General features: G+C 40.4%; 1 protein-coding gene across 2 annotated transcripts in view; it reads right to left on the bottom strand.

Moving 5' to 3' along the window:
* Window positions 1–2,494: 2,494 nt before the first annotated feature.
* Window positions 2,495–26,165, bottom strand: part of LOC143297398 (sorting nexin-2-like) — a 42,114-nt gene continuing 18,443 nt past the window's right edge. Inside the window, exons 8-13 of one of the 2 annotated variants that reach the window (XM_076609731.1) lie at window positions 21,344–21,361; window positions 15,082–15,175; window positions 14,474–14,679; window positions 12,220–12,363; window positions 9,525–9,677; window positions 2,495–5,587 (exon numbers count right to left, since the gene is read on the bottom strand). In XM_076609731.1, coding sequence (XP_076465846.1) covers window positions 5,537–5,587; window positions 9,525–9,677; window positions 12,220–12,363; window positions 14,474–14,679; window positions 15,082–15,175; window positions 21,344–21,361 — 666 coding nt within the window. In that variant the 3' untranslated portion in view covers window positions 2,495–5,536. The remainder of the gene's footprint in view (window positions 5,588–9,524; window positions 9,678–12,219; window positions 12,364–14,473; window positions 14,680–15,081; window positions 15,176–21,343; window positions 21,362–26,165) is intronic. The other variant, XM_076609733.1, reaches the window with a different exon arrangement.

Here is a 26,165-nt window from a genome sequence, read left to right as displayed (position 1 = left end):
CAGGAGCAAGGGCATACGCCTGAGGGTCTACCTAGACGACTGGTTGATCCTTGCAGAGAGCAAGGCCCTCTGCCAGCATCACCTCAACCTCGTCAGGATCCAGTGCCAAGCACTGGGCTTTCTGATGAACACAGACAAATCGGAACTGGAGCCCTCTCAACAGTTCGAATTCCTGGGTATGGCGATCGATTCGGTATCAATGACCATACGTCCGGCCATGCCTCGCCTCCACAGCCTCCTTTCTCATCTATCACAGGCAGCCTCGGCGTCAGCCAGGGAGCTTGCCTCTCTACTGGGCTTCATGGAGTCTCTTGCTGCACTGGTCCCCTTGTGCAGACTACACAAACGCCCATTTCAGCGCCACTTCCAGAACAGGTGGTCCCAGTCTTCTCAGACATGGGACACCCAGATTCCTCTAGGCATATGGTTCTCACAGTCGACCCAGCGCTGGATGGACATGCAATGGCTCAACGCCGGGGTTCCCATCTCGAACCCAACTCCGGATGCAGAACTATACACAGATGCCTCCAACATGGGCTGGGGTGCTCACATGGAGAACCACACAGCGTCGGGGACTTGGTCCCCACAGCAGCAATCATGGCACATCAACAAACTGGAACTGGAGGCGGTCTCCCTTGCCCTCCAGCACTTCCTCCCCCACGTTTCGCGCAGGTCGATCTTGCTATGCACAGACAACACGACGCATGGGAAAAGTCCTCAGAAAGGCTGGAGAGTGCCGCCCTGATTCTCATCGCACCCCACTGGCCAGCACAGCCGTGGTTCCCCGACCTTCTCCACCTCACTCACGTCCCCCCACTCCGCCTTCACATCGGCAGACACTCCCTAGTTCAGCCCCGCTCAGGCATTCCCCACGGAAACCCAGAGGTTCTCAACCTACACGCCTGGCTACTGTGCGGGAATCTCTGTCAGCACTAGGCGCCTCCGATGACACAGCCGACCTCGTGTGCAGGTCACATCGCAAAGGCACTCAAGGCGTTTACTCTGCACACTGGAATCGCTGGCTCTCCTGGTGCTCAACCCACTCAGTCAATCCCACACACCCATCCAACATGGACCTCGCCAACTTTCTCGCTTTCCTCTCCTCCTCCAAAGGCCTCTCCGCCTCTGCAGTACGCGTCCATCGCGCTGCAATCAGCTCCACTCTTCGGCAACTAGGCGGACCCTCTTTCTCAGATGACCCCCTGCTTAGGGCATTAGTCCGAGGGGCTTCCCTCAGCCACACACGTACATTCCCCCGGTCCCCTTCTTGGGACCTTTTTCTGGTACTACAAAATACCTCCGCAAGGCACCCTTCGAACCCCTTGCTATAGCTCCCTTCAAGCTACTCTCAATGAAGACACTCTTTCTCATCTCACTCGCCTCAGGCAGACGTTGTAGTGAGGTCCATGCCCTCAGTGGCGTCACACAGGATATAGCCTTTGAGCCGGACGGATCTATCTCACTTAGGTTCCTCCCTGAATTTCTTGCCAAAAATCAGACTCCCGATACACCCTCTCCCATTCTTTTCATCAAACCGCTCTCTTCCATTCTAGCCCATGATGACGAGGATAGATTCCTCTGCCCGGTCAGGGCCCTGCGCATATACCTCAAAAGGTCGCGTCCCTTCCGAGCGTCCAAGCGACGCCTCTTCATTAGCTGGAACCTGGACCATCCACGTGACATTAGCAAAACGTCGCTGTCTCGATGGATAGTCAATGCGATTAAAGGTGCATATGCAGACGTAGGTTTGAGACTCGATGCCTCCTCAGCCAGAGCGCGTGAAGTCAGAGCGTGGTCCTCCTCTCTTGCCCTGGCGCACTCAATACGGCTACAAGACATCGTAGATGCCGCCTACTGGAAAAATCCTGCCACCTTCATCGACTTCTACCTGAGAGACGTCGCACGCCTGCGGGATGATGGCTCAAGAGGCATCGCTTCTGTCAGGCTATCGCAGCACATAGACAGTAGAACAGGCTAGCCGGCCACCTTGTCGCGCTATTCCGACTAGTTGGGTCACGGTTAAGTATGTGTGATTAAAAGGAAATTTTCTATCTAAAATTACGTTTAAATAACATACTTACCGTGACCCAAATTTAAGACCCTCCCGGCCTCCCTGCTTCCTGTTCTCCCTGCGCTGCTGATGGCATATTGCCGTCAAAAGAGGGCGATAACCAGGGGGACAAAGGGGACGTTACCTTCTTCCGGGAGGTTATCGGCCGTAGTTCTCATTTTCTCCGCATAGGCGGATAGTAGTTTGCACAGGACAGGAATGTCAGACCCCTGCTGGAGTCTGCTGCACTAGTTGGGTCACGGTAAGTATGTTATTTAAACATAATTTTAGATAGAAAATTTCCTTTCATACCTTCCCAGGTTCCCTTGGACAAATAAACACCTGTCAATTTTATTAGATATTTGTGGACAAAACTTCTTTCTGTATAGACACAAAGGCGGTGAATATAATATCAAGGGCATAACAAACGGTCACACGTAACAAAAACATTGGTTGGCATTTTATTATCACCTTTTGTGTATATTTCGGATGCATCTCAAATGTAACTTTAGCATACACCATTCTCCTGTAAATAAACATGTACACTCAGACACACTTGCATTCTCATAACCTTGGGCCACATGAAAACTAAAGCGAAAAAAGCTGCTTTGAATGTTGTGATGCAGCCTTGTGAAGGGGACGCTACCTCTGCCAGTGCAGCTCAGCCAAAGCAAGAAAACACTTGGACCCAGTGCTGACAGGTGATCACACCCATGACCAGGAGAGGGGAGGACTGATGTGCTGAAGACAGGCAGCAGCAGCTAGGGATGGGGTGGAAAGCTTGACATGAACACCTGGCCCAGGAGCATTGCTGTGAGCACCTGCAGTGTACCCCCAAGCAGTCCATCAAGTCAACAGGATCCCCCATTCCTCACCCCCTCAAGATGAACAAGGATGCCCAGGGGTCCCACTTCCAGGGATTTTCACTCTCCATGGTAATCCACTGCCCCTGTCAAGCTACAGTCCAAGTTCGTGCCCACTGTGAAACTAGCACCAACGTTCATTGGTCCATACTGTTTTACATCTTTTCACTGTTGGTGACATCAGACCGAATAGCACCACAGGGCCCACCTCCAATCCAGCTTCTTACAGTCACCACATTCTGTGCCTCCAATCAAACATGTCTGTGTGGCTACAGGATGACTACAATGGACACAACCACCAACCACACAACCTGCTGGCTGACGCACACTGCTTCACACAGGGACACAACGACATGTTTCAAATTTCTGTGCTGTCAGCTCTCCCCACGCCAGGACAGACTGGTAAAATGCTGACCACAAGACACACTGTACCATGCCAGAAAGCCCTTTTCAAAAAGTGAATGCTTATGTGTACAACCTGTTTCTTTACATCCTCTTACAGGTGGAGGGGCCGAGCACTCAACACAAAGCATTCAACCGCAATCATAACAATGTTACCGAGGGAATGTAATCATCTAATCAATAATTACCATAAATAAATGAAACTTAATAACTTAAAAACAGAACCATTTAAAATAAAATAAAAACTAATTTCCATACCAGGAACAGGTAATCCTTTCATTGTTAAATAGCACACAAACCCACAAACAGAACATGACACAGCCTGAAAACACCACCACAAAGAATCAACCGGTACAAAAGGTCATATACATCAAAAAAAAAGACACATACTTCTGCACAAGTACCAATAAGCTGAGAAACCCAAAACAGACAATAGAGTGGTGTAAATCAATGCACTGGTTGACACACGTCCTATCACAACAGCCCACGGACAGAGGACTGGACAGACTGCAGGTGATGACCCCCGGATCTCCGCACAGCCCCAGCACCGCCACACCCGATGCTCACTTTTCTCTTTTAACCACCAGCATGTACATTAATTAACATGCATAACGTAGCCAAAATTTACCACACAGTTGCACCTGAACAGTTGAAAAATAAACATCTGTAAGCAACACAGTTCCATTCACACTGCTTATGTTGTGATTATACCAAGGCAATACTAAGTCATCAAATAAAGTTGATGGACAAAGATTTCCTCATTCCAAAAAAAACAACAACAAACCAACATCATAAGGATGGATGATTCAATGCTCTTTTAGTGTTGTATCTGAAATTTCAGAAACATGGTTCTGGGGGCAATTCACTTTCAGAGAAGAGCAAATGCAAGCTGTCAGAATAAATGAGGCACCTGCCTACCTTTTTCGTTTGTGCATACAAATCACTGTATCCTAATATACTGTATACAGTCTTTCGTTAACACTTTTTCTCTAAAGGACAGTCTTTCTGTAACAAATGACAATATTTTGGTGGTAAAAAAAAAAACAACATGTCTGCTGTTGAAGGAAGGAAAGGCTACAACTGTCTTCAATTATAAATTATTTTTAGCAGGATAACATGCATGCCAAGTTTTACTGTGTGTGGCCTTTATTTCTGACCTAACAATGTCCACTGTGCAGCAACCTACCAAAGAAACGTGTGGAGAAATTCAACCAAATGAATGTGTCGCTTATAATGCGCTTAACAATCTCCACACCTACAAGCCTTGCTAGTATATATCTACATACAGAATTATTTTAAAAAAATAGTAAAATGGAATAAAAGGCATGTCTTCCTTATGCTACAAAGTACAGTGTATCACTGAAAAATTACTTTCCATAACAGGGCAGTATCACATTGTTTTCACAACAGCTTGTCACATTTCACAATCAACTCCAAAACACTAAATACATATGGTCTTCTGTCTCCTTGTTATTTTGTTTTAACTTGCTGGCGACTTTCACTATTAAAAAAAAAAAAAAAAAAAAAAAAGTTTTGGGTGCAATTAAAATAAATATTGTCCTGAACAAGATTAGCTCCAACTACAAAATGAGACATTTTCTTTTATCACTCCTGAATAATTCAAAGACATCCATCTGTTGGAACCTGGAAATTTGACAGAAACCTGAACTGACAAAATTCAAACAGGTCCATCAGACCTGAATTAACCACCATTCAAACCAACAGTGTTTTGATAAATTATTAGATAACCCGCAACAGATTTCTTTGTCTAAGTATTTAAATAAATACATGCTTTTGTTAAAAACCTCAAAGCAAAAAAACCCAACAAAACAAAAACAAAAGCTCATGAGGATCAGAGCTTCCACCATTGTTTTCTCACTCTATTATATTTACGTCGTTGGATGTCTAAAGAATAGACACACAGAAACATAGATCATAGCAACACATTTCTCTTCAGAGGTATAAAGGTGGAGAAAAAAAAGAAAGAAAAGAAGAAGACAAAAACAACTGTAATTGCTGTAGTACGATCACTGTTGACTTGTTCCACACCTGATGACAGCCGACCAGAAACAGGCGTTGTCGTCATTGCTGTCTGGTTGTCCGCGGCAACCACCCTGGGTAGTGAGTGATCTGAGTGGTGTTGGTGTGACGGTGGAGGTGGCCGGGTCTGTGTCTCCTCCTCCCTCTCCCCTGTGCGTGATCCCCCCCATCCTCTCCCCCCTCAGGCGATGGCCTTGGCTTCCAGCAGGAACGACTCCCAGTACTTGATTAGCTACAGCACACACACCATCATCAGCACACCACACACACAACACAATGTTGTCAGGGAGGGTGTGTAGGCCCGCTTTCATCGGGTTCCCTGGCTATTTTTAGCGAGAGATACGTGTGCATGCGCATCTCCATTTCCATTTTTTCCAGGTCACCGAAAGGCTAAAATTTCGTCGTGGAAATCATTGTTCTGATGAAAGGATTTTGAACAATTTCTGTGACTATTTTTTAAAGTTTACAGGATATATTTGGTTTTATAATCACTCCCATTATTTGCTTTACTCTTCTATGTTTACTTTGAGCATGTTTCTTGTCATAAATCTGCCATTACATATTCGAACTGATCCATTTATAAACTCTGCCAAAAAGTTGTCCACACAAAAGCAGTGCACACTAAGAGAAACTGCTTATGGTGGTGGGCTGCGCATATCATCATATGACCTACTTCTCGCTCTGCGATCGACGAAAAATCCACGACGAAAGCGGGCTGAGCAACCTCCCTATTATCATTAAATCTGCCTTCAGCCCAACCAACCACCCAAGGCCATTATCAGGGCTGAGCATGCTGTCAATACTGAACCTGTACAACCAGAGAAGAAAAAAACATGGAAAAGAGACGTCAGGCACAAGTATAGTCATGTTCATGCACATGGAACATAGGGCATCCCTCTGACAGTGACTATTCTGTCAGTCTTTCATCACCGCATTAAATATGTTACATGATTAAATAAAACACAAAATTATATACACATATAAAAAAAAAAAAACATAACAAATGCCAGCAGTCAACTCCTGTACAACAGGGAAAAAAACCCTCAAAAAACACATACACACACAACAAACCCAACAACACCACTGTAAGAACACCCAATTATCAAGTCCATAAACAGACTAAAAACATACTCTACAGAAAAAATACACGTGATCAAACCAGCAAATCAAATTATGCTTGGAACCTCACCGACCACAAAGGCCATCACAAGGCTATCACCATGTTAGCATCTACTTCAAGTGATCCAACCAGCAACTGAAAGAGACCCTGGCATCCCCACAGTGGATACACTACACTACACTTGTATATATCACAAATGTGTCATCACAGCTACAGTGTACATATCGTCAAATGCAGCTGCTGTAACACAACACACATCTGCCTTATCAACCCACACAAACACAGCCACAGTAAGGACAGTTCTGTTGCAACACACAACACACCTCACCACAAAAGTTTCAAAACACAATCAAAAGCATATATATCGTGCACACATCAAAACTGCTGCAATACTCACAGAGTCCAATCCAGTTAAGATATATATATCCATAAGGCTTGTACAAAGACAACTGAAACTGCTTCTGCTTAATATTTATAAGCATTAATAATCTGCTATGACACAGGTACAAAAGTTTACTACACACAGCAACAGAACCTGAAAAGAAAAACTTGGAAATGAAAATTGGGGACAAGAACTAACCACAACAACTGAAGTCACAACCTGCATACATGTTCATGTAATCTTCAGACACTACACCCATTCTCCAGTGCACTTAAATCAGAACTGCTCCTGTCCAAGGACATACACGCAGTGAAGTCAGTCAGCAGGTCAACACAGTCATCTGCTGTAATACCGTCAATACATGCATACACACACTGCTCCAGCAGCACACACAAACAATTCTATACAACCTGAGAAAGAAGAAAAAACAAAATACATAATAAAGATACGTGTCTGCACATCACTGACCAAAAAAAGAAGAAAAAAAAGGTATCGCAGCACACACAGATAGAATCAGTTCTGTCACTGCACTGTCAATACTTGCATATTTCAAATCCTAACTACAGTTGCATGGGCACAATTTCGCCAGTCACAACAAATATATTGCACAGAATAAACTCAGAAACACAGAACATAGCATTACTGCATATAACACCACTCTGGGTATAATTTAAAAGCAGGACATTGAGACAGGAGATTAAAGAAATGGCATATAGCCTCCACAGTCAACCAAACAACTTTTTTTTTTCAGTGTAAAATGTTTATAATAAAAACAAGAAAGGCAAGGCCTTCAAGACTCACTTGTGATACACTTTAAAAAAAAATCCAAGTTTTTAGGTATTGAGTATAATGCATTTACTGTTATATTTATATTTTTTGTATTCTCTAAACTTGGCACTTTGATCTGATATTCGACCCAACAAAGGATCTGTCATTATTATCATTTTTTGTTCAAACAGGAACTTCTTTTGCTAAGCATGGAAGTTTTATTTATTGCAAACGTTTTGGTTTATATAGCAGAACAAGGGAAATTACTCTGCTGGGGAACTTACTTTGCTTCAAACTGATCTTTCTCATCTTAAACATTACATTTTGAAATTATACTCAATACATAAAAAGCTTGGATTTAAAAAAAAAGTGCATCACAAGTGAGTCTTGAAGGCCTTGCCTCTCTTGTTTCAAAATATAATGTTTAAGATGAGAAAGATCAGTTTAAAGCAAATTAACTCCACTAGCATTACAGAGTAATTTCCCCTTTTTACTATCTGCAGCAAAACGTTTGCAAAATAAATAAAAATTCCATGCTTAGCAAAAGAAGTTCCTGTTTGAACAAAAAATGATAATAATGACTGCTCTAGCTGTTGGGTCAGAATATCAGATCAAAGTGCCAAGTTTAGAGAATACAAAAAATATAAATATAACAGAAAATGCAGTTTGCATATAATTAGGCTTCATTCTTTATTTTTTTGTGCCCATCCCAGAAGCGCAATATTGTTTTAAACAAGATGACTGGAAAGAACTGGATTTTTCCTATTTTTATGCCAAATTTGGTGTCAACTGACAAAGTAGTTGCAGAGAAAATGTCAATGTTAAAGTTTACCACGGACACACAGACACACACACACACAGACAACCGAACACCGGGTTAAAACATAGACTCACTTTGTTTACACAAGTGAGTCAAAAAACAACACACGTCTAAGTTAAATGACAAACTGGAAACTGTTGGAATTGACAAAAATCAAGAAAATATGATTTGCTTACTGTTACATCTGCCATACACAATTTTTCCATTTGTAAATACAAGTAAAATAATGCACAATACATTACGCCAGTTATAATTATGCACCATTGATGTTTTCAGTTCTACTGTTTCTGAATACTGCATTAACTGCTTGCAGACCACAAAAATCTGTTTCCAACACCAGAATGAACACTAAAGAAAAACTGATGCACAGCATTTCATGGACACAAAAGGTAGACACTGTCCTACACAACCAGATATGATCTGATGCAAAACTTTTAAGAAACTTGTACGCTGGGAAACATACACAGCCTGCTTTCACTAATTCAATTGCCTTGCATTATTTAGGGCCTGAAGAAAAAAAGACCTGCACTTTCAGAAAAAAAAGCACATAGCATATAAGCGTACACATTTAATTTCAAACAAAGAACCACTTTGTTATTATCTTAATGTTTTTCAAAGCCCAGCCAACCGCTCCAGACCTGTCAAGGCTGAAAACATTCTTGTCAGAAAACATTAAAAAAAATAAATAAATAAATAAAATAAAATAAAAAACATCGCTGTCAATATCAGCCCTGTGGGACCTGAAAAGAAACTCAGGCACAAGTACAGTCAGTCAAATTCATGCACATCATCCAGAAACATCTCTCCGATGCTGCCCACTCCAATGTTTTGCCAGACCATTCAAAAAAATGAACCTGGATACAAAACCAATTATTTCATGCATAAAAAATCAAACTACATGCAAAACAAAAACAAAAAACCACTGTGCAGCCCACACCACCTTAGAACAAAAAAACATGCAATTATCTGGTCAAGAAAATGGCGAAAAAACAAGATTCTTTTCTGGAGAAAAAAAACCACCACCAGAACTTCACCAGCCTGGCACACACACAAACACACAGGCAAAGGGCTGCTGTTACCTTCTGCTGGTTCTCCATGAGGGTCTGCAGGTACTTGATGACGCTCTTCTTGAAGTCCTCCACACGGTACGCCTCAAAGCGAGTCACCTCACGACGAATCACCTTCGACAGCTTCTCAAACTCCTGCTGACCCTTCTCCACCTTACCCTCCCACTGCACACACACACACACACACACACACACGCATACACACACACGCATGCATGCATACACACACACATGTATGCACACACATGCACCACACAATGATTTTGTATATTTGTTTTTGTTTTTATCACAGAGATTTCTCTGTGTGAAATTCAGGCTGCTCTCCCCAGGGAGAGCGCGTCGCTATACTACAGCGCCACCCATGTTTAAAAATATTTTTTCCTGCGTGCAGTTTTTTTAAATTTGTTTTTCCTGTCGAAGTGGATTTTTCTACAGAATTTAGCCAGGAAAAACCCTTTTGTTGCCGTGGGTTCTTTTTGGTGTGCTAAGTGCATGTTGCACACGGGACCTCGGTTTATCGTCTCACCTGAATGATTAGCGTCCAGACCACCACTCAAGGTCTAGTGGAGGGGGAGAAAATATCAGCGTCTGAGCAGTGATTCGAACCAGCGCGCTCAGATTCTCTAGCTTCCTAGGCGGACGTGTTACCTCTAGGCCATCACTCCACACAGTGTTTTAAGGCACAAAATCCAAATGATTAAAGCATTGTACTGTCCCTCTATGGGTTTGAACACCAGTCTGGTGAGTTAAGAAATGATTTTTCCCCATTAAAAAATTACTTTTCCAAGGTTAAGAACTGATTTTCCCCAAGTCAACAGATGTGCTGATCTGCCAGTGCCTGAACAGTATACATAATATCAAATGCACACATTTAAGATCCCATAATCAATGTCAGCTTTTGGTGGGTAATGGAAACCAGAACATACCAAGCATGCATGGAATACGGCTGCCTAAAAACAGCAATGCATGTTAAATCCCATTTGTATATTACTTAATGTGGGAGTTGCAGCCTATATGTATAAATTTTCAACTTACAGTAAGAAATTAATATACTGATGTGATGTTCACCACTTCTGAAGTAATATCAATAAGCAAATGTGGCTCAAACACACACCTCATTATATAAAAGGAAATGCTGCCAACTGCCCAGAAAACATACTGTTACAATATACAAGAGAAATCAACTTAAATTGGAACACAAAAAATCATTACAAATAAATATACTTCAAAAAAGCTTACTTACCATAATACCTTACAAACAAATAAATCTTAGCAACAACAGTAACAATGAAAACCAGAGACAGAGACAGAGATGTAAACTTCCATACTTAAATTCATGGCTATCAATCTGCACCAACTAAACTTAATTTAGCACCATTTCTTCAGAAACAATATTGATGAATCTGCAAAACTAATTCTAACCATCAACTGTTTTCGAAACAGATGCATGAAGTTTCTGTGTCAACTGTATCAAACCACTGTCCTTATCTAAACAAGGAAATACGAATGCAACTGCCCATTGTTGTTAACAATCAACATCACTGAATGGGCCTATAGAGCACGAAAAAGAATGATCTACCAAAGGAAACTGAAACAGCATTTCAGATTGTTTCGGAAATAAATCACAGGATACAAACAAATATATTCCCCTATTAAAACATACTACTCATATCTGCACAAAACAATTCTTGATACCAAGAAGCACATTAACTCTCTCCATACGAACGGCGAAAGAGATGACGTTAACAGCGTTTCACCCCAATTACCACCATCAAAATATTGCAAGCGGAAGGCTCTTATACTGAAGAGGTGAATGTTGACAAAGAATACCACAATTCTGACGACAGAAGCTAAAGGTAGGGTCATTGAGACACCCACTGGACATCCGAGGGGTCTGTGTAGAGGAAAAGAGAGGGCTGGCCGTACTGAGTGAGTTAAGACAGGCTTTAATTACCAGTCTGAAATATGAGTGCATGTGGGTGTCTGCAGCAGACGCACATTTTACCCCCCTGCAATCCTCACCCTCACTCCCACACCTCTGTCAACTACAGCTTGCCCATGGGTGGGGATGACAGAATTTTGCAAAACCAAAAAGTCTTGGGCCAGGGATGCTTGGTAGAGTGCTCACAATAAAATAAATAAAAAAATAAATAAAACAAAATTTAAAAAACCCAAAATGACAATTCCATAGTTATTACAATAAAGCCAAAATTGTAGAACAAATCGACTGGGAGATCAGATAAAAGCATGCATGGTATTTTGAGTGCCAGCTTAAGCCCCTTGAATAAGTCGTGTCTTCAACAAAGATGAAAACTGTGATTTGGGCTGGAAGTATCTTTTCAGGATTTTTCATAGTTTTTTTTATCATCATTTTACTTTAAAATCAGGATAATGCAGCTGCTGTGCTTATCAGAAACAACAATTTTTTTTTCTTTTTAGAAAAAAAACAACAAAAAACTTTCAAATCAGGATAATTTAACTGCTGAGCTTATCATTGACTGAACAACACTAACTCCACCTCCCACCCCACCCCCCTCAAAAAAAAAAAAAAAAAAAAGCAAAAAAAAAAAAAGCTAATCTTAAAACTTTTGTAACCCGAGTCATTTTTCAAAGATCTTAAAGGACATATACTTTTTTTTTTTGAACAAACTGTTCAAACCTGTAGGCACCCTGAACAAGGAAACGGGAATGGCTGGGAAGTGGTTACCTCAGTGATTTCCTGCTTGGCCAGAGCCACCTTGTCAGCGTTGTTGAGGACCTCAAACTTGGCCTTGGCTTCCCTCTTCTTGCCCAGCATCACCTCCGCCTCCTTCCAGTTTTTGTACGACTTGACCCGCTCGTGGAACACTTCCTGTCAATGCACACACCTCTTTCTGTGAACTGTTGCCTCTCCGACACGCACACACACACACACAGTGATCATACCATTCACAATTCCAACAAAAATGTAACAGAAAAAATATCAATACACTGTTAATTGCAGAAAAAATTATGTTTCACATTGATTTCTTTTATTCAAGTGGTGTGAGCAGACACTATGAGAAAGAGATATTTATTTATTAATCTTTTCATCAAATCACGTTGCTTATACCCTGCCTGACTGCAAAGGGGTTGTTTCAGGGCTGAATACCTGTCAGTTCCCCAAACAGAAACAAAAGTGATGTTAAAAGGTCAATCAAAATAACATTAAAAAGATCAATTCACCCTACAGGTTTAGATCATGTACTGCAATAACACATTTCTCTGTGCACTTTGTCTCTTCAACACTCACTGTGTGCTCACACTGTGCCAGTTCCTTCCAAAATGTTATGGAGAAAGATAGGAAATTTTCTTCCTAAAATTACGTTTAAGTAACATACTTATCATGACCCAGTAGTGCAGACTCCGGCAGGGGTCTGATTCCTGTCCTGTGCAAACTACTATCCGCCCCTATGTGGAGAAAACTAAAGTAGCTATGGCTGATAACCTCCTGAAGTAGGTTACCTCCCCTGTGGATCCCTGACTAGGGCCCTCGTCTGCATACGCGCCTTTAATCACACTGATTTTTCTTAGTTTTAAATTGTAATGATTAGTACAGAGAAGACACTACAGGAGGGTTTTCTAATGAGCTGACTCAAGGAAAGAACAAGAAAACCTGAAGTCAACAACAAAATGTTTATGATTTGCCGTCTATGAAAGAGTACCTTGAATCGTCTGAAAGGCTAAATAAGAAAAATATAAATACCTCTAAGTACACTTTATAATGCAGGGCTTCCTACAGCTGGTTGGCTTAGAGAGTCCACAGGACTCCCACTCAGGCATTTTAGGAAGTCCTCATGTGGTTCTAGCAAGTCCAGTCGCAGGTTAAGAAACCATTCTTTCAGCCAAACACATTACACACTGCCTTACATTCAGTTCACACGCACACACTAACACACTGAATGAGTGGAAGAGATAGACACACACGCACACACTCACTCACAAACAATCTCCCAGAGATAGAGAGAGAGAGATACACACACACACACAGAAAGAAGAGGGATACACATGCACACACACACACACACACACACACACATTCTATTTTTAGATCAATGCACTCACCCCCACCTCCTCTCTCAAATACACAGAGACATGCACACAGTGACTGAGTGAGAGGAGTGAACCACTGAAAACGAAAAGCCGTACAAGCACAATTTTTAAAAGTTTTGTCGAATCAGAGACCCACATACATGTGTTAATGGAAGCCCTGTTGCATATGTGCATATTACTGTTAATTTTTGTATTAAACACAGTCTGCAGCTGTGTATGCATTATACGAAACACTTTCTCTTCCAAGTAATTTCTGTCTTTAAACAATCTGAATTTTTGTTTTTAAACAATCTGTAATTGGCATTAACATGTACAAATTATTTAGAACAACTTTCTCCTCCAAGTCTTCAATTCAAACATCTTCAAGGAACGGCTTTCCAGTAAGATGACAGGAACAAAGACACTACCCTGCCCCCCAAAACAGAATATGGCTGCCTGATGGCTGTGGAACAAAGACCATGCAGGCAAAACCTTTCTCATATCAAATAAGTAAATGTGGGTAGTTGCAGACAATGAACAAAGAAGAAGACAGACACCACCACAGGGTTCCCACAACAGTGAATCTACAAAACTCCATACATTTTACAGACACCAAATACAGAGACAAACTTACCGGTAATCACAAATTTTTATTTTCAAAACCTGACAAAAGAGGTCTTTAAGTTTCATCATTTTTTTCCTGAAATATATGTTTTTGAAACACATTGAGCTCCTTGTTGAATAATACTGGTCATGATTTCTATCAAAATTCCGAGACTTTTCTGAACCCTGAATGGCAAAACATATTTTTCCTGGACTTCCAACCCAAGATATGTTCTGTCCTTTTTCCAGACTTCCATAACACCATACAAACCTGCCCACACCACCCAACATCTCTCAACGCCCCTCACCTTGACAGAGCCAATGAAAGCGATGTAGTCCTTCAAGAGTTCGGCCATGACGTAGAAGTCTGTGTCGGCCTGGCCCTTCTGTATCGTCTCAATCTTCTCCTCCGTCTCTGCCAGCTGGGACAGGGCGCGGGACAGGGTGGTGTGCTCCTCCATGTTGCCCAGCATGGCCGCGCTCTTGGCAAACACCCCAGTGGACATGCTCAGCTCTGTCACGCCGCGCCCACCACACAGGGGGAGAGAACAAGATTAATAATGTAACAATTTTATGGATAAAGGAATAAATGATTGTTGGACTTTAATGGGTAGGAAAAATTTTTGAGAAAATGACTGACTTCATGAATCTATAACATTGAGTTAAAGAGAAAATCTTTAGCTTGATAGAATATTTGTGCACAAAAGGGAAATAATCAGTGACAAGCACCTTCCGTCTGGAATTCTCTTCCTCTGTAATTATTATCATTAGTTATGAAATTATGTTTTTATATATGATGGCCAGGCAAGACGTCACAACACTAGCTCAACACACTTCAGCTGAGATAAGAGAACACAGTGTACCCCAGCTGTGAGGAGAGGAGACAGATACACACACACACAGTGAAGGGACCCACCTCTCCTGTGCGACACCAGGGCCTCCACACTGGTGTGCAGCTTGTGCAGCTGCTGGTCAAGAGCTTCAATCTGCTGCTGCTTCTCCTCGAACCACTGAAACACACCAACATCACCCCCATGTTACACTCAAAACACAGACTGTGGCTGCCTTTATGGCACAGGATAAAAACCAGAGTTCACGTAGATTCAAAAGAAAAATGCAGTTGTAGCCTTTGAAAAAAAAAAAAAGAAAGAAAAAAGCACTACAGGTGAGGGTAAAGGACAGAGTCATTTTTCATATACACATCATCAACAGCGTGGTGTTGGAAGAAGAAAAACAGGTAACACTCACATAGTCATGAACAATCTATCACCACAATAAGCTATAGATCAGACAGTGAATTACACAATGTGTGAAAAATACCCAGAGGTGGGTGGAGGTACTCCTACTAGAACACAAACCCAGCACAGGCCTGCAGGTTGTGAAGGGGACAGTGGAGAAGCAAGGCACACCAGGTGCCACACTTCATTCACTGAACAGCTTCCCTCTTTTCTTAGGTAACAATGCATCACAACACAGATGATGATGATGAAGATGATGATGAAGATGAAGATGATGATGATGATAATGATGTTCTATGTCAGGCTTCTCTCAACACCTTCCAGTTATAATGTATCTGACATCACCAGGCCCAAGACGACCAGAGACTGGATGGATATTACTAGATGTTCATGTCACACCCCAAAATTTTTTTCTCTGAACAATAACTGAATAAATGTCATAATGTTTGGGCCTGCATATAGTCTCACTTTCAGTCTCAGTCTCTTCCCCCCCCCCCCCCTCTCTCTCTCTCTCTCTCTCACTCAAGATGGTACAAATCCAATGATGGATAAAGAGAAAGACATATAAAACAAAACAAAAAAAATCCTCTCCAGCTTTTTAAAATTCAACAATGAAACATGAATGAGTGATAGAAAACACTATGTTTGCAACCACAATTCATGAACTTTGTGCAAATCCAATGCTGGCACAAATGGAAATCAATCAGAAATATCCTTTTCAACATTTGTGATTAACTCAGTACTTTTGGAGTAAGAATTAAACAGACAAATAATTCAATTTACCCCTGTGATAAAAATGTTTGAGCAACACCTAGTTTCCTACAAGTAATTAATTCTGAAATTATGACAAAAACCTTTTAGCAATTCTTAAAGATGGATGACTAATATAAATGCCTACTGTAACATGTAATACGACTGATTATTTTTAAAGTCTAAAATATGACATATATACTGCATGTAAGAAAAATCAGTCATCAATTTCCATGAAAGCCTGTTCCAAACAATAATGACAGCTTAAGTGGAAACACTTGCAAATGGCCAGAACTTGAAGATGTAAAGGTCACCTCCCCCCTCCCAAACTGAATTCAAATTGTGTAATTCTAATGGGAACCATCAATATAAAATGTTTTCAGAACAGCCAACAAGCATTACTGCACTGCCAGAAAGTTAGAAAATAAGTGACACAGCAATGTGTTCTTTTTTTTTTTTTTTTTTACAGAAACGGACGTCCCACTGTGGCTTACAGGTTTGGAAATTAGCCTTCATGCTTTTTGCAACTGAATATGTTGACTAGAAATCCAATACTCAAATTAGGATTTTAACGAACAAACAAAAACACTGCAATGCACAATTTGTATTAATTCAGCATGTAACTGACAGCTCATGCATTACAAGCTCCACAGGGTTAATCAATGCTTATTCCTAACTGTCTAGCTGAGTCACAGGATGATGGGCGCAATAGCCGAGTGGTTAATGCGTTGGACTTTCAATCTGAGGGTCCCGGGTTCGAATCACAGTGACGGCGCCTGGTGGGTAAAGGGTGGAGATTTTTCCGATCTCCCAGGTCAACATATGTGCAGACCTGCTAGTGCCTGAACCCCCTTTGTGTGTATACGCAAGCAGAAGATCAAATACGCACGTTAAAGATCCTGTAATCCATGTCAGCGTTCGGTGGGTTATGGAAACAAGAACATACCCAGCATGCACATCCCCAAAAGCGGAGTATGGCTGCCTACATGGCGGGTTAAAAACGGTCATACACGTAAAAGCCCACTCGCGCATATACGAGTGAACGTGGGAGTTGCAGCCCACGAACACAGAAGAAGAAAGAAGAGTCACAGGATATTTCTTAGTGTCTGGTAAAGTGATAATTTCACTTTGAAAGAACAACTCTCGTTTCTGCAGAAAAGACAAGATTTCCAAATGCACACAGCAAAGTTCTGCAAAAAAACTTTTCCATGAAAGCAGGTACCACATGCACAACATCCACTGCAGAGGGGAGGAAAAGGAAAACTGATTTCAACAGATCTATTCTACAAAGAAACAAAAACAAAAAAAAGACAAAATACTATGAACAAAATAAAAACACAAACAGCAAAACAAATAACTGGGATTCTAAAGCCAAATAATACAAATAATTTGAGAGATAATATCAACAAAATGTAACCTGATGGCTTAACAGTCTCACAACACATGGATAACATTTTTTTTTTTTTCAAATTGTGACAAAGATTTCCATCTAAAAATGATAGTGCACAAACCAAACTATGAGGGAAGCTTGTTTCATGACAAATCAGATTTAGTTCAGATATGTGGGTGACTGGTAATTCTTTTAACAGCATCACTTTTTCACTTGTGTTCAGCAGCCCTCGCAGTTATGTACATTAAACACCATGAATGATAAACAAAAAAGAAAAAAAAAAAAGGAAATGAAATGAATCCAAAAACAAAGGTAATAATGACACTAATACATAAACATAAACGGCTGAGTGAATTTAATCATTTTCAATGTGACAGCCCAAAGAATCTCTAAACTGAAACAAAAAAAGAGAAAACAGGCAATACAACACAAACAGTTCTCTCTGTTCTGTGATTACACCTTCAGATTCATCCTCAGTGATTAGCAGAACTGCCAGCATGTTTTCCACCGTGTGCTATGATTATGGTAGTTACCAGCACTGTGTTCAGTTGTCATCACTATAGACAAGAACTTAGAGCTAATTTGTCACATAAGGAAAATATCTACAGACATCACTCGAATGCATATCCTAATATTTTGCTCTAACTACATATACTTATAGTTTCAAACTGGTTCAGGCCTATCTACTTTCATTTCATTTCAATGTAAAGGTGAAAGCAAAGCTGACTACCATTCTGTCACTAAGATCAAGTGTGTGTGCATATATGTCTGATTTCAAACTGAAAAATTCTTTCAAGTTCTTTTGTAATTTTTCTATTGCACTCTTCAGGAATTCTTTCTTTATCAATTAAAGCTTTTCCGTCAACTGTGACGACAAACTATGTTTGCCAATTTTTACTATTCTCTACGAAACTATTCACTCTTCAATTCACAGCAACACAAACAAAACCATGACTAAACACAAAACAGCCAAACTAAGGTTTTCATGCCACAATCTTTCCGTATACATATAGATGCAACAAATGACCAAGAGATGGGTTCATATAACTGAATTTTTGATAAACAAAAACTAAGAAAGAAAGGGGAAAAAACTGAAAAAAACAACAACCCAGTGCATCCTCTTCCAGTTTGGGAAAATGTCATGTAGCCTTGGGAGTAACACACGACAGAAACATGGTGCTCTGAATAAGGGGAAATAGACACAAGTCTTCAATGGTCTCTTCCTTCCGTTTTCCTTCAATATCATCAAACACAGCAAGTTTCCAAGCTGGATGCTAGGTATCCAGGACAGAAAAATACTGTGCCAAAAGACCAGCCACAAAAATTTATGGTGGCCTGTTTTTAATCAGTGTTTTAAAGTACATGCCTGAACATCCAGCAATATTTGATGCTGCCATCACTATGTGAAAAACCAGTCAAATGAAGCCAAAACAGTGGCCATATCATTGATCAAACTCATGCACATCCCTCCTTTGGCATTCTGAAATGAAACAAAACCATATTCGTTTTCACAACTGGACAATAAGTTTGGAGACTGTGATGTGAACCAGTTAAACAGTTGTTGCAGATGATTACGTGGCAAAAACAAATCATCTTGGTCACAACTTTTCATAAGAGAATCATTTCCTGCACTATGGCAGCTTGATAATCAACAACAATGAAGCAAGAACAACTATTTCAAAGCAATTGTTACAGAAAGAACAGACGCTTGTGTTTACAGTATGTGTGCTGCATTCTATTTCTACACAACCTGAACCACATAGGTGCAGAGCAGAAGCTTCACCATATGAGTAAAGAAAAGTGTGCATCACACTAACTACCATTAGTGCACCGCCAACATCAAACAGCGAGGAAAAGGTGGCAACCGAGACCATGAAAATCTTTCCTGTATGACTGTCTCCACATGTGGAACAGGTTATGAACAGGTCACACCACTGGTTCTAAACAATCACCATTACTGACTACATCTAGTATTCTGTCTAAAGACTGTCTTCATGTTGCTAAGCAGCCCAGCTGACCACAGGGGTCCATACCTGGGCTGAAAAACTGTAAACATCAATCCTGTACAAGATCTTTTGTTGCTAACAGCCCAACTGACCGCACAGGGCAATACCAGGGCTGAAAACCCAAAGAAACTCATCTTTTGTTGTTAGCAGCCCAACTGACCGCACAGGGCAATACCAGGGCTGAAAACCCAAAGAAACTCATCTTTTGTTGCTAACAGCCCAACTGACCGCACAGGGCAATACCAGGGCTGAAAACCCAAAGAAACTCATCTTTTGTTGCTAACAGCCCAACTGACCGCACAGGGCAATACCAGGGCTGAAAACCCAAAGAAACTCATCTTTTGTTGCTAACAGCCCAACTGACCGCACAGGGCAATACCAGGGCTGAAAACCCAAAGAAACTCATCTTTTGTTGCTAGCAGCCCAACTGACCGCATAGGGCAATACCAGGGCTGAAATACTGTATACACCAGTCCCCTACAACCTGCCAAAAAGAAGAGAGAGAAAGAAATTAAAGGTTTACAATATGAATTAATTTCTTTTCTTTTCAAACTGCCCCTTTAAGGTACAGACTGAGAACCACCACAATAAGGTGTCTTTTCTCCTTATTCTTTACTGACATCACCGTTCAGCTTCTCCCTGCTTCCTGCCCTCAACCCTACACCCGCAGAAATGCCCTCATAGGGAGGGAACTCAAAGCTCTGGAAGGGAGGGGACCCAAGGCTCGGAGAGTCAGATGAACACTTCACACACTGGATGCTATGTTCTTAGTGCAAAGTCCCCATGTCCATGCTTCAAGAAGTATTGTGAGTCAAGGAGAAGTGGAGTGGCATACCACATGCATCATGCAAACACAAGCCTGAAATGTGTGGACTGGACGGACCCACACAGGAGGAGGTGACTTCAACACTTGCTATCACTGCCTCCATACCAACCTTTAGCCTTTATCAGCCTCACACACTTTTTCACAGCTCAAACAATTCACGAGATAAACACACACACACACACAAAAAAAAAAACAACAACAAAAAACCCCACCCTCTCCCATTCTCCCCTGTGGTCAGTGACCTGATCCTCAAAGTCCAAGGCATCTTACTGTTCAAAGCTTATAAAAACAAAAAGTGTGACGATGCAGTTATGTGCAAACAGATGTCCAGTCCACCCAAAACGATGACCAGCAACTGAAATGGAAATGAAATTGCAAGCAAGAAAACAAAGTTTTGGTTCAGCCAAATGGCATCGCTACTCTCAAACATTTCCTGCCAGTGTTCTGTTGACTGTTCATCATCATTCCAGCTGTGCTGACAATACTCTGACAAACTCTTGCTCTCTCTCCACTCTTCTGCAAACTCTCTCCCCACTGGGCACTAACAAATTTTAAACAAATAATCAAATTTCAATTTGTGAAACATTTTCTTTTGTTTCTTCCATTTCTTCCATAAAAATGGATGTTTGAAAAATGACATTCTGCATAAATCTGACCTGTATATGTAAATGATTGTAAATACTTCTAAAATCAGGTCTGATACTGAATGCTTGTTCATGTATGGTGCATCTGAGGTGTGTATGTTTACGCATGCATAACATTTTTATTGTAAACGCCACAAGCTCCCAGCTTGGGAAGTGTGAGCTTCAGTCTGCTTTATAACTACTATTTCTTACGCTTCTTGAAAGTTAAAAATTGAGAGACAAATGATTTGACAGGAAATGGTTGATGACTACAGAAGGGCATCAAAACAGGGGGGACAAGCAAGTCACGACACAGGGTGGCAAGCAGAAAAAGACATACAGTACCTCCATTTGAAAATTCCGCTGGTCAGAAGGAGAGCGAGGCAGGATTGAGCAAAAATAAGTATGAAGATAAAGCCCCCATGACTGTATGTACACAGAAATAGCAGTTGGAACAAACAAACAAAAAAAAACAACAAAAAACCCACAACCAACAACAAAAAATCCCAAGACATATATCCAATAACCAGACAAAACACAGACTTTGCCATTCAAATCAAACATAAATCTGACACTAAGTAACCGACTGAAATGAACTGGTAATTTATGTATAACCACATTCATATAATTCTCTACTAACAACATTCCTACACCAAAATGCATTGTAATGCAACAAAATACCTTTAAGAGATTCATTTGTACACAAAAAAGTTGTGAATCAAATCCACATAACTACACAAAAGAACACACAACTTTGAGGGCTGCTTTGAAAAGTGAAATAACAAACACTATAATGAAAATTGAAATGACAAACACCGTCATGCTCAATTAAGACTGTCAACTTACTGCCAACCCCAATTCAGAAACAAACAACAAAAACCTGTCACACCAGTTACAAGCCATCTCAGCAAATTTTGGTGTATTAGCCATCTATTTGGTGTATTTGCAATGTTTTTTGCTAATAGTAAACAACTGCTCAATGATTTGCGGTTAAGAAAATCGAAAACAGGAAAAAAATTAAGAAAGAATGAATGAAAGAACGAAAAACATCAAAGCAGTCCAACATCAACGATTTGATAATGACAAAAATTGTGATAATCAAATGAAAGTTGACAAGCACTGTATACTATGGAAACACCATCCAAGACCAGAAAAGAGTATATAAAAACAATCAGAAACCAACAAAACAGGGTTCTCTGCTTTCTAATATGATACTGATAATCAGAAACCAACAAAACAGGGTTCTCTGCTGTCTGATATGATACTGATAATCAGAAACCAACAAAACAGGGTTCTCTCTGTCTGATATGATACTGATAATCAGAAACCAACAAAACAGGGTTCTCTGCTGTCTGATATGATACTGATAATCAGAAACCAACAAAACAGGGTTCTCTCTGTCTGATATGATACTGATAATCAGAAACCAACAAAACAGGGTTCTCTCTGTCTGATATGATACTGATAATCAGAAACCAAAACAGGGTTCTCTCTGTCTGATATGATACTGATAATCAGAAACCAACAAAACAGGGTTCTCTCTGTCTGATATGATACTGATAATCAGAAACCAACAAAACAGGGTTCTCTCTGTCTGATATGATACTGATAATCAGAAACCAACAAAACAGGGTTCTCTCTGTCTGATATGATACTGATAATCAGAAACCAACAAAACAGGGTTCTCTCTGTCTGATATGATACTGATAATCAGAAACCAACAAAACAGGGTTCTCTCTGTCTGATATGATACTGATAATCAGAAACCAACAAAACAGGGTTCTCTACTGTCTGATATGATACTGATAATCAGAAACCAACAAAACAGGGTTCTCTCTGTCTGATATGATACTGATAATCAGAAACCAACAAAACAGGGTTCTCTCTGTCTGATATGATACTGATAATCAGAAACCAAAACAGGGTTCTCTCTGTCTGATATGATACTGATAATCAGAAACCAACAAAACAGGGTTCTCTCTGTCTGATATGATACTGATAATCAGAAACCAACAAAACAGGGTTCTCTCTGTCTGATATGATACTGATAATCAGAAACCAACAAAAGAGGGTTCTCTGCTGTCTGATATGATACTGATAATCAGAAACCAACAAAACAGGGTTCTCTCTGTCTGATATGATACTGATCATCAGAAACCAACAAAACAGGGTTCTCTGCGGTCTGATATGATACTGATAATCAGAAACCAACAAAACAGGGTTTTCTGCTTTCTGATATGATACTGATAATCAGAAACCAAAACAGGGTTCTCTCTGTCTGATATGATACTGATAATCAGAAACCAACAAAACAGGGTTCTCTACTGTCTGATATGATACTAATAATCAGAAACCAACAAAACGGGGTTCTCTGCTGTCTGATATGATACTGATAATCAGAAACCAACAAAACAGGGTTCTCTCTGTCTGATATGATACAGATAACATTACAAGAGTGAAAAATCACTCAACCAATAAACACCACAGTTGGCTTGCACAAGCGATCTTTATCATCTCAGGAATGCTAAGTTTGCTTAGCGTTCAGATTTTCCCCAAGTCCATGCTAACTGCGTAGACTGAGAAAAGTTCCTAAAGGTAAGCAAACCTAGCACTGCTAGGATTACTCATGCAACCCAACTCACTCTCTTTCCTCCACCCCCCCCCCCCTTTGACTCCCCCTCCCTGGCCCCCCCTCTCCCCCTCCCCCCCCACCCTCCCCTCTCCCCTCCAGGCATTAGCTAAGTCTGTCAGCTCTGATGATCATCTCTGATGTCACTATTTCAAATCTTCTGTTACTGACAATACAACCTCCATCTGGTAGTTTACAAGTGGGAAAACACAGGATGGCATGAACACTCACTCAACAGTCTGAACATAAACTGCTTGGATAGGGTACTGACAGGACTGTACACAACAAGCCAATCTGTGTGTGTGTGTGTGTGTGTGTGTGTGTGTGTGTGTGTGTGTGTGTGTGTGTGTTTGTGTGTGTGTGCATGTGCACTTAGTAACATTTAAGTCTAAAGTCAGTCTTTCAAAGTTAACTATACATCTGTCTCATTTTATCTACTAAATTAATTTTTTTTTAAGCCTTTTTTAAAAAAAACAAATTTCAAGTTGTTCTGCAATTCTATCTGTTTGTTAGATTTTTCTAAGTCAGAAAAGTTCTGGTTTTTTCATGCCATACTATGGAACATTCTGAACATGCACAAACTGATAAAGATTGCTGGTTTTAAATTACAGCTTTGGATAAAGACAAAGGTTTAGAGTACTGACGTTATGTACTTGACTTCCGAACTTCCAGCTGTTTTTCTTCTTTCCTAGTTCAGTGCTAATCCTAGCAAGCAGGAATCTGAACTGTAATTTACCAAGGACATTTACCGAAACCTTGACTAAAATAAAACTGAACACGGTTTGTGCCCTGCCATTACCACACCAGGTACCAGCTTGCCTGAAGCCAAACTTTTTAGTTTTCAGGTCTTAAGCCACAAAACTATGTTCAGCTATAGTCCTCCAGTTCAGAAAAAGAAGAAATAACGACACATCACATGTCAGTCACCAATAAGTAGATCAGTCCAAGAGAAGGAATAAAAAAAACAACAACAACAAAACAGAGATCCATCTATACAGCAGTCAACATTTGTGAAGGAAGAAAAAAATCCAGTGTTGTTAATTCTTCAAACATCCATCAAAATGAAACTGATCTGCAACCAGTTATTAGTTTTTAAAACTCAACGTGCACTTTTTTTCAAGGGACTATATTCAGTTTGAAAACTGCGTTTAGAAATTAGAGTCTCCTGTGCCATAAGCTGACTTCAGAAAACTATGTTCTCAGTTCCACCAGTTAAACAGACACCGCAATGGCTCTAAACTGCTGACCAAGGTATCTCACCCACATGCCTGTCCATGTCGGTTCTGGTCTGCTTGAAAAATGTCAGCCTGTTTCGGAAAACTCTGAAGTCATTAGCTCTACTGACAGCCGACACATTTTTCATGTCTCTGTCTCCATGGATGCAACAGTCATTTTGTAATTTAATTGTTTATTTTTGTCTCACTTATGTAAACAAAGTGAGTCTAAGTTTTAACCCGGTGTTCGGTTGTCTGTGTGTGTGTGTGTGTGTGTGTGTGTGTGTCGTGTGTCTGTGTGTCCGTGGTAAACTTTAACACTGACATTTTCTCTGCAAATACTTTGTCAGTTGACACCAAATTTGGCATAAAAATAGGAAAAATTCAGTTCTTTCCAGTCATCTTGTTTAAAACAATATTGCACCTCTGGGATGGGCACAAATTTTTTTTAAAAAGAAGCCTAATTATATGCAAACTGCATTTGCTGTTATATTTATATTTTTTGTATTCTCTAAACTTGGCACTTTGACCTCTTATTCTGACACAACAACAAGAGGAGTCATTATTATCATTTTTTGTTCAAACAGGAACTTCTTTTGCTAAGCATGGAAGTTTTATTTATTTTGCAAACGTTTTGGTGCAGATAGTAAAAAAGGGAAATTACTCTGTGATTAATGCTAGGGGACTTAATTTATCACAAGTGAGTCTTGAAGGCCTTGCCTCTGTTGTTCCAATTGAAATCTCTGAGGAACAACAAAAGTGATAAAAACATCTGCAGTCTCTGACCTGGATGGTAACAAAAAAAAGTTGTTTTTTTTTCAATCCACCAAAAAATGTTTGAACTTTGAGCCAGTATCAGGAGATGTCACAAAGAAGAAAAGAGATGTCTTTCTTCCCTATTGTTGAAAACTGAAATGAATAAAATGCCTTTGTACAAGCCATGGGCTGAGACAGATGACAATGCTCTGAGGTGTCCAATCAATGCTTAGCTGGGGTGCACAAAGTGTCTGCCCATCAAGGTCAAAGTAAAATACAAACAAAACTGGTTGACAACTTTGAAAAGATCAGAACAATTAAAAATTTAAAAAAACAACAACAACAAAACAAAAAAAAACCCAACAAAAAAACAACAACATCATAAATGGAGAGAAAATGATGTTCCTGAAATAAGTCAATCGAACCAACACCTACCAAAGTACCATGAAATGAAATAAACCCAAGAAAATAACACGGTAACAACACAGACAATCTGCAAAAGAAATCAAAGCACCACTGAAAGCAACACTTCCAATACACATTCATCAATTAGGTCAACATCATTGTC

This window comes from Babylonia areolata, chromosome 22 (assembly GCF_041734735.1).
Source record: "Babylonia areolata isolate BAREFJ2019XMU chromosome 22, ASM4173473v1, whole genome shotgun sequence".
NCBI lineage: Eukaryota > Metazoa > Mollusca > Gastropoda > Neogastropoda > Buccinidae > Babylonia > Babylonia areolata.
Note: the sequence above shows the minus strand (reverse complement) of the source record. Positions and strands in the feature narration are given on the sequence as shown.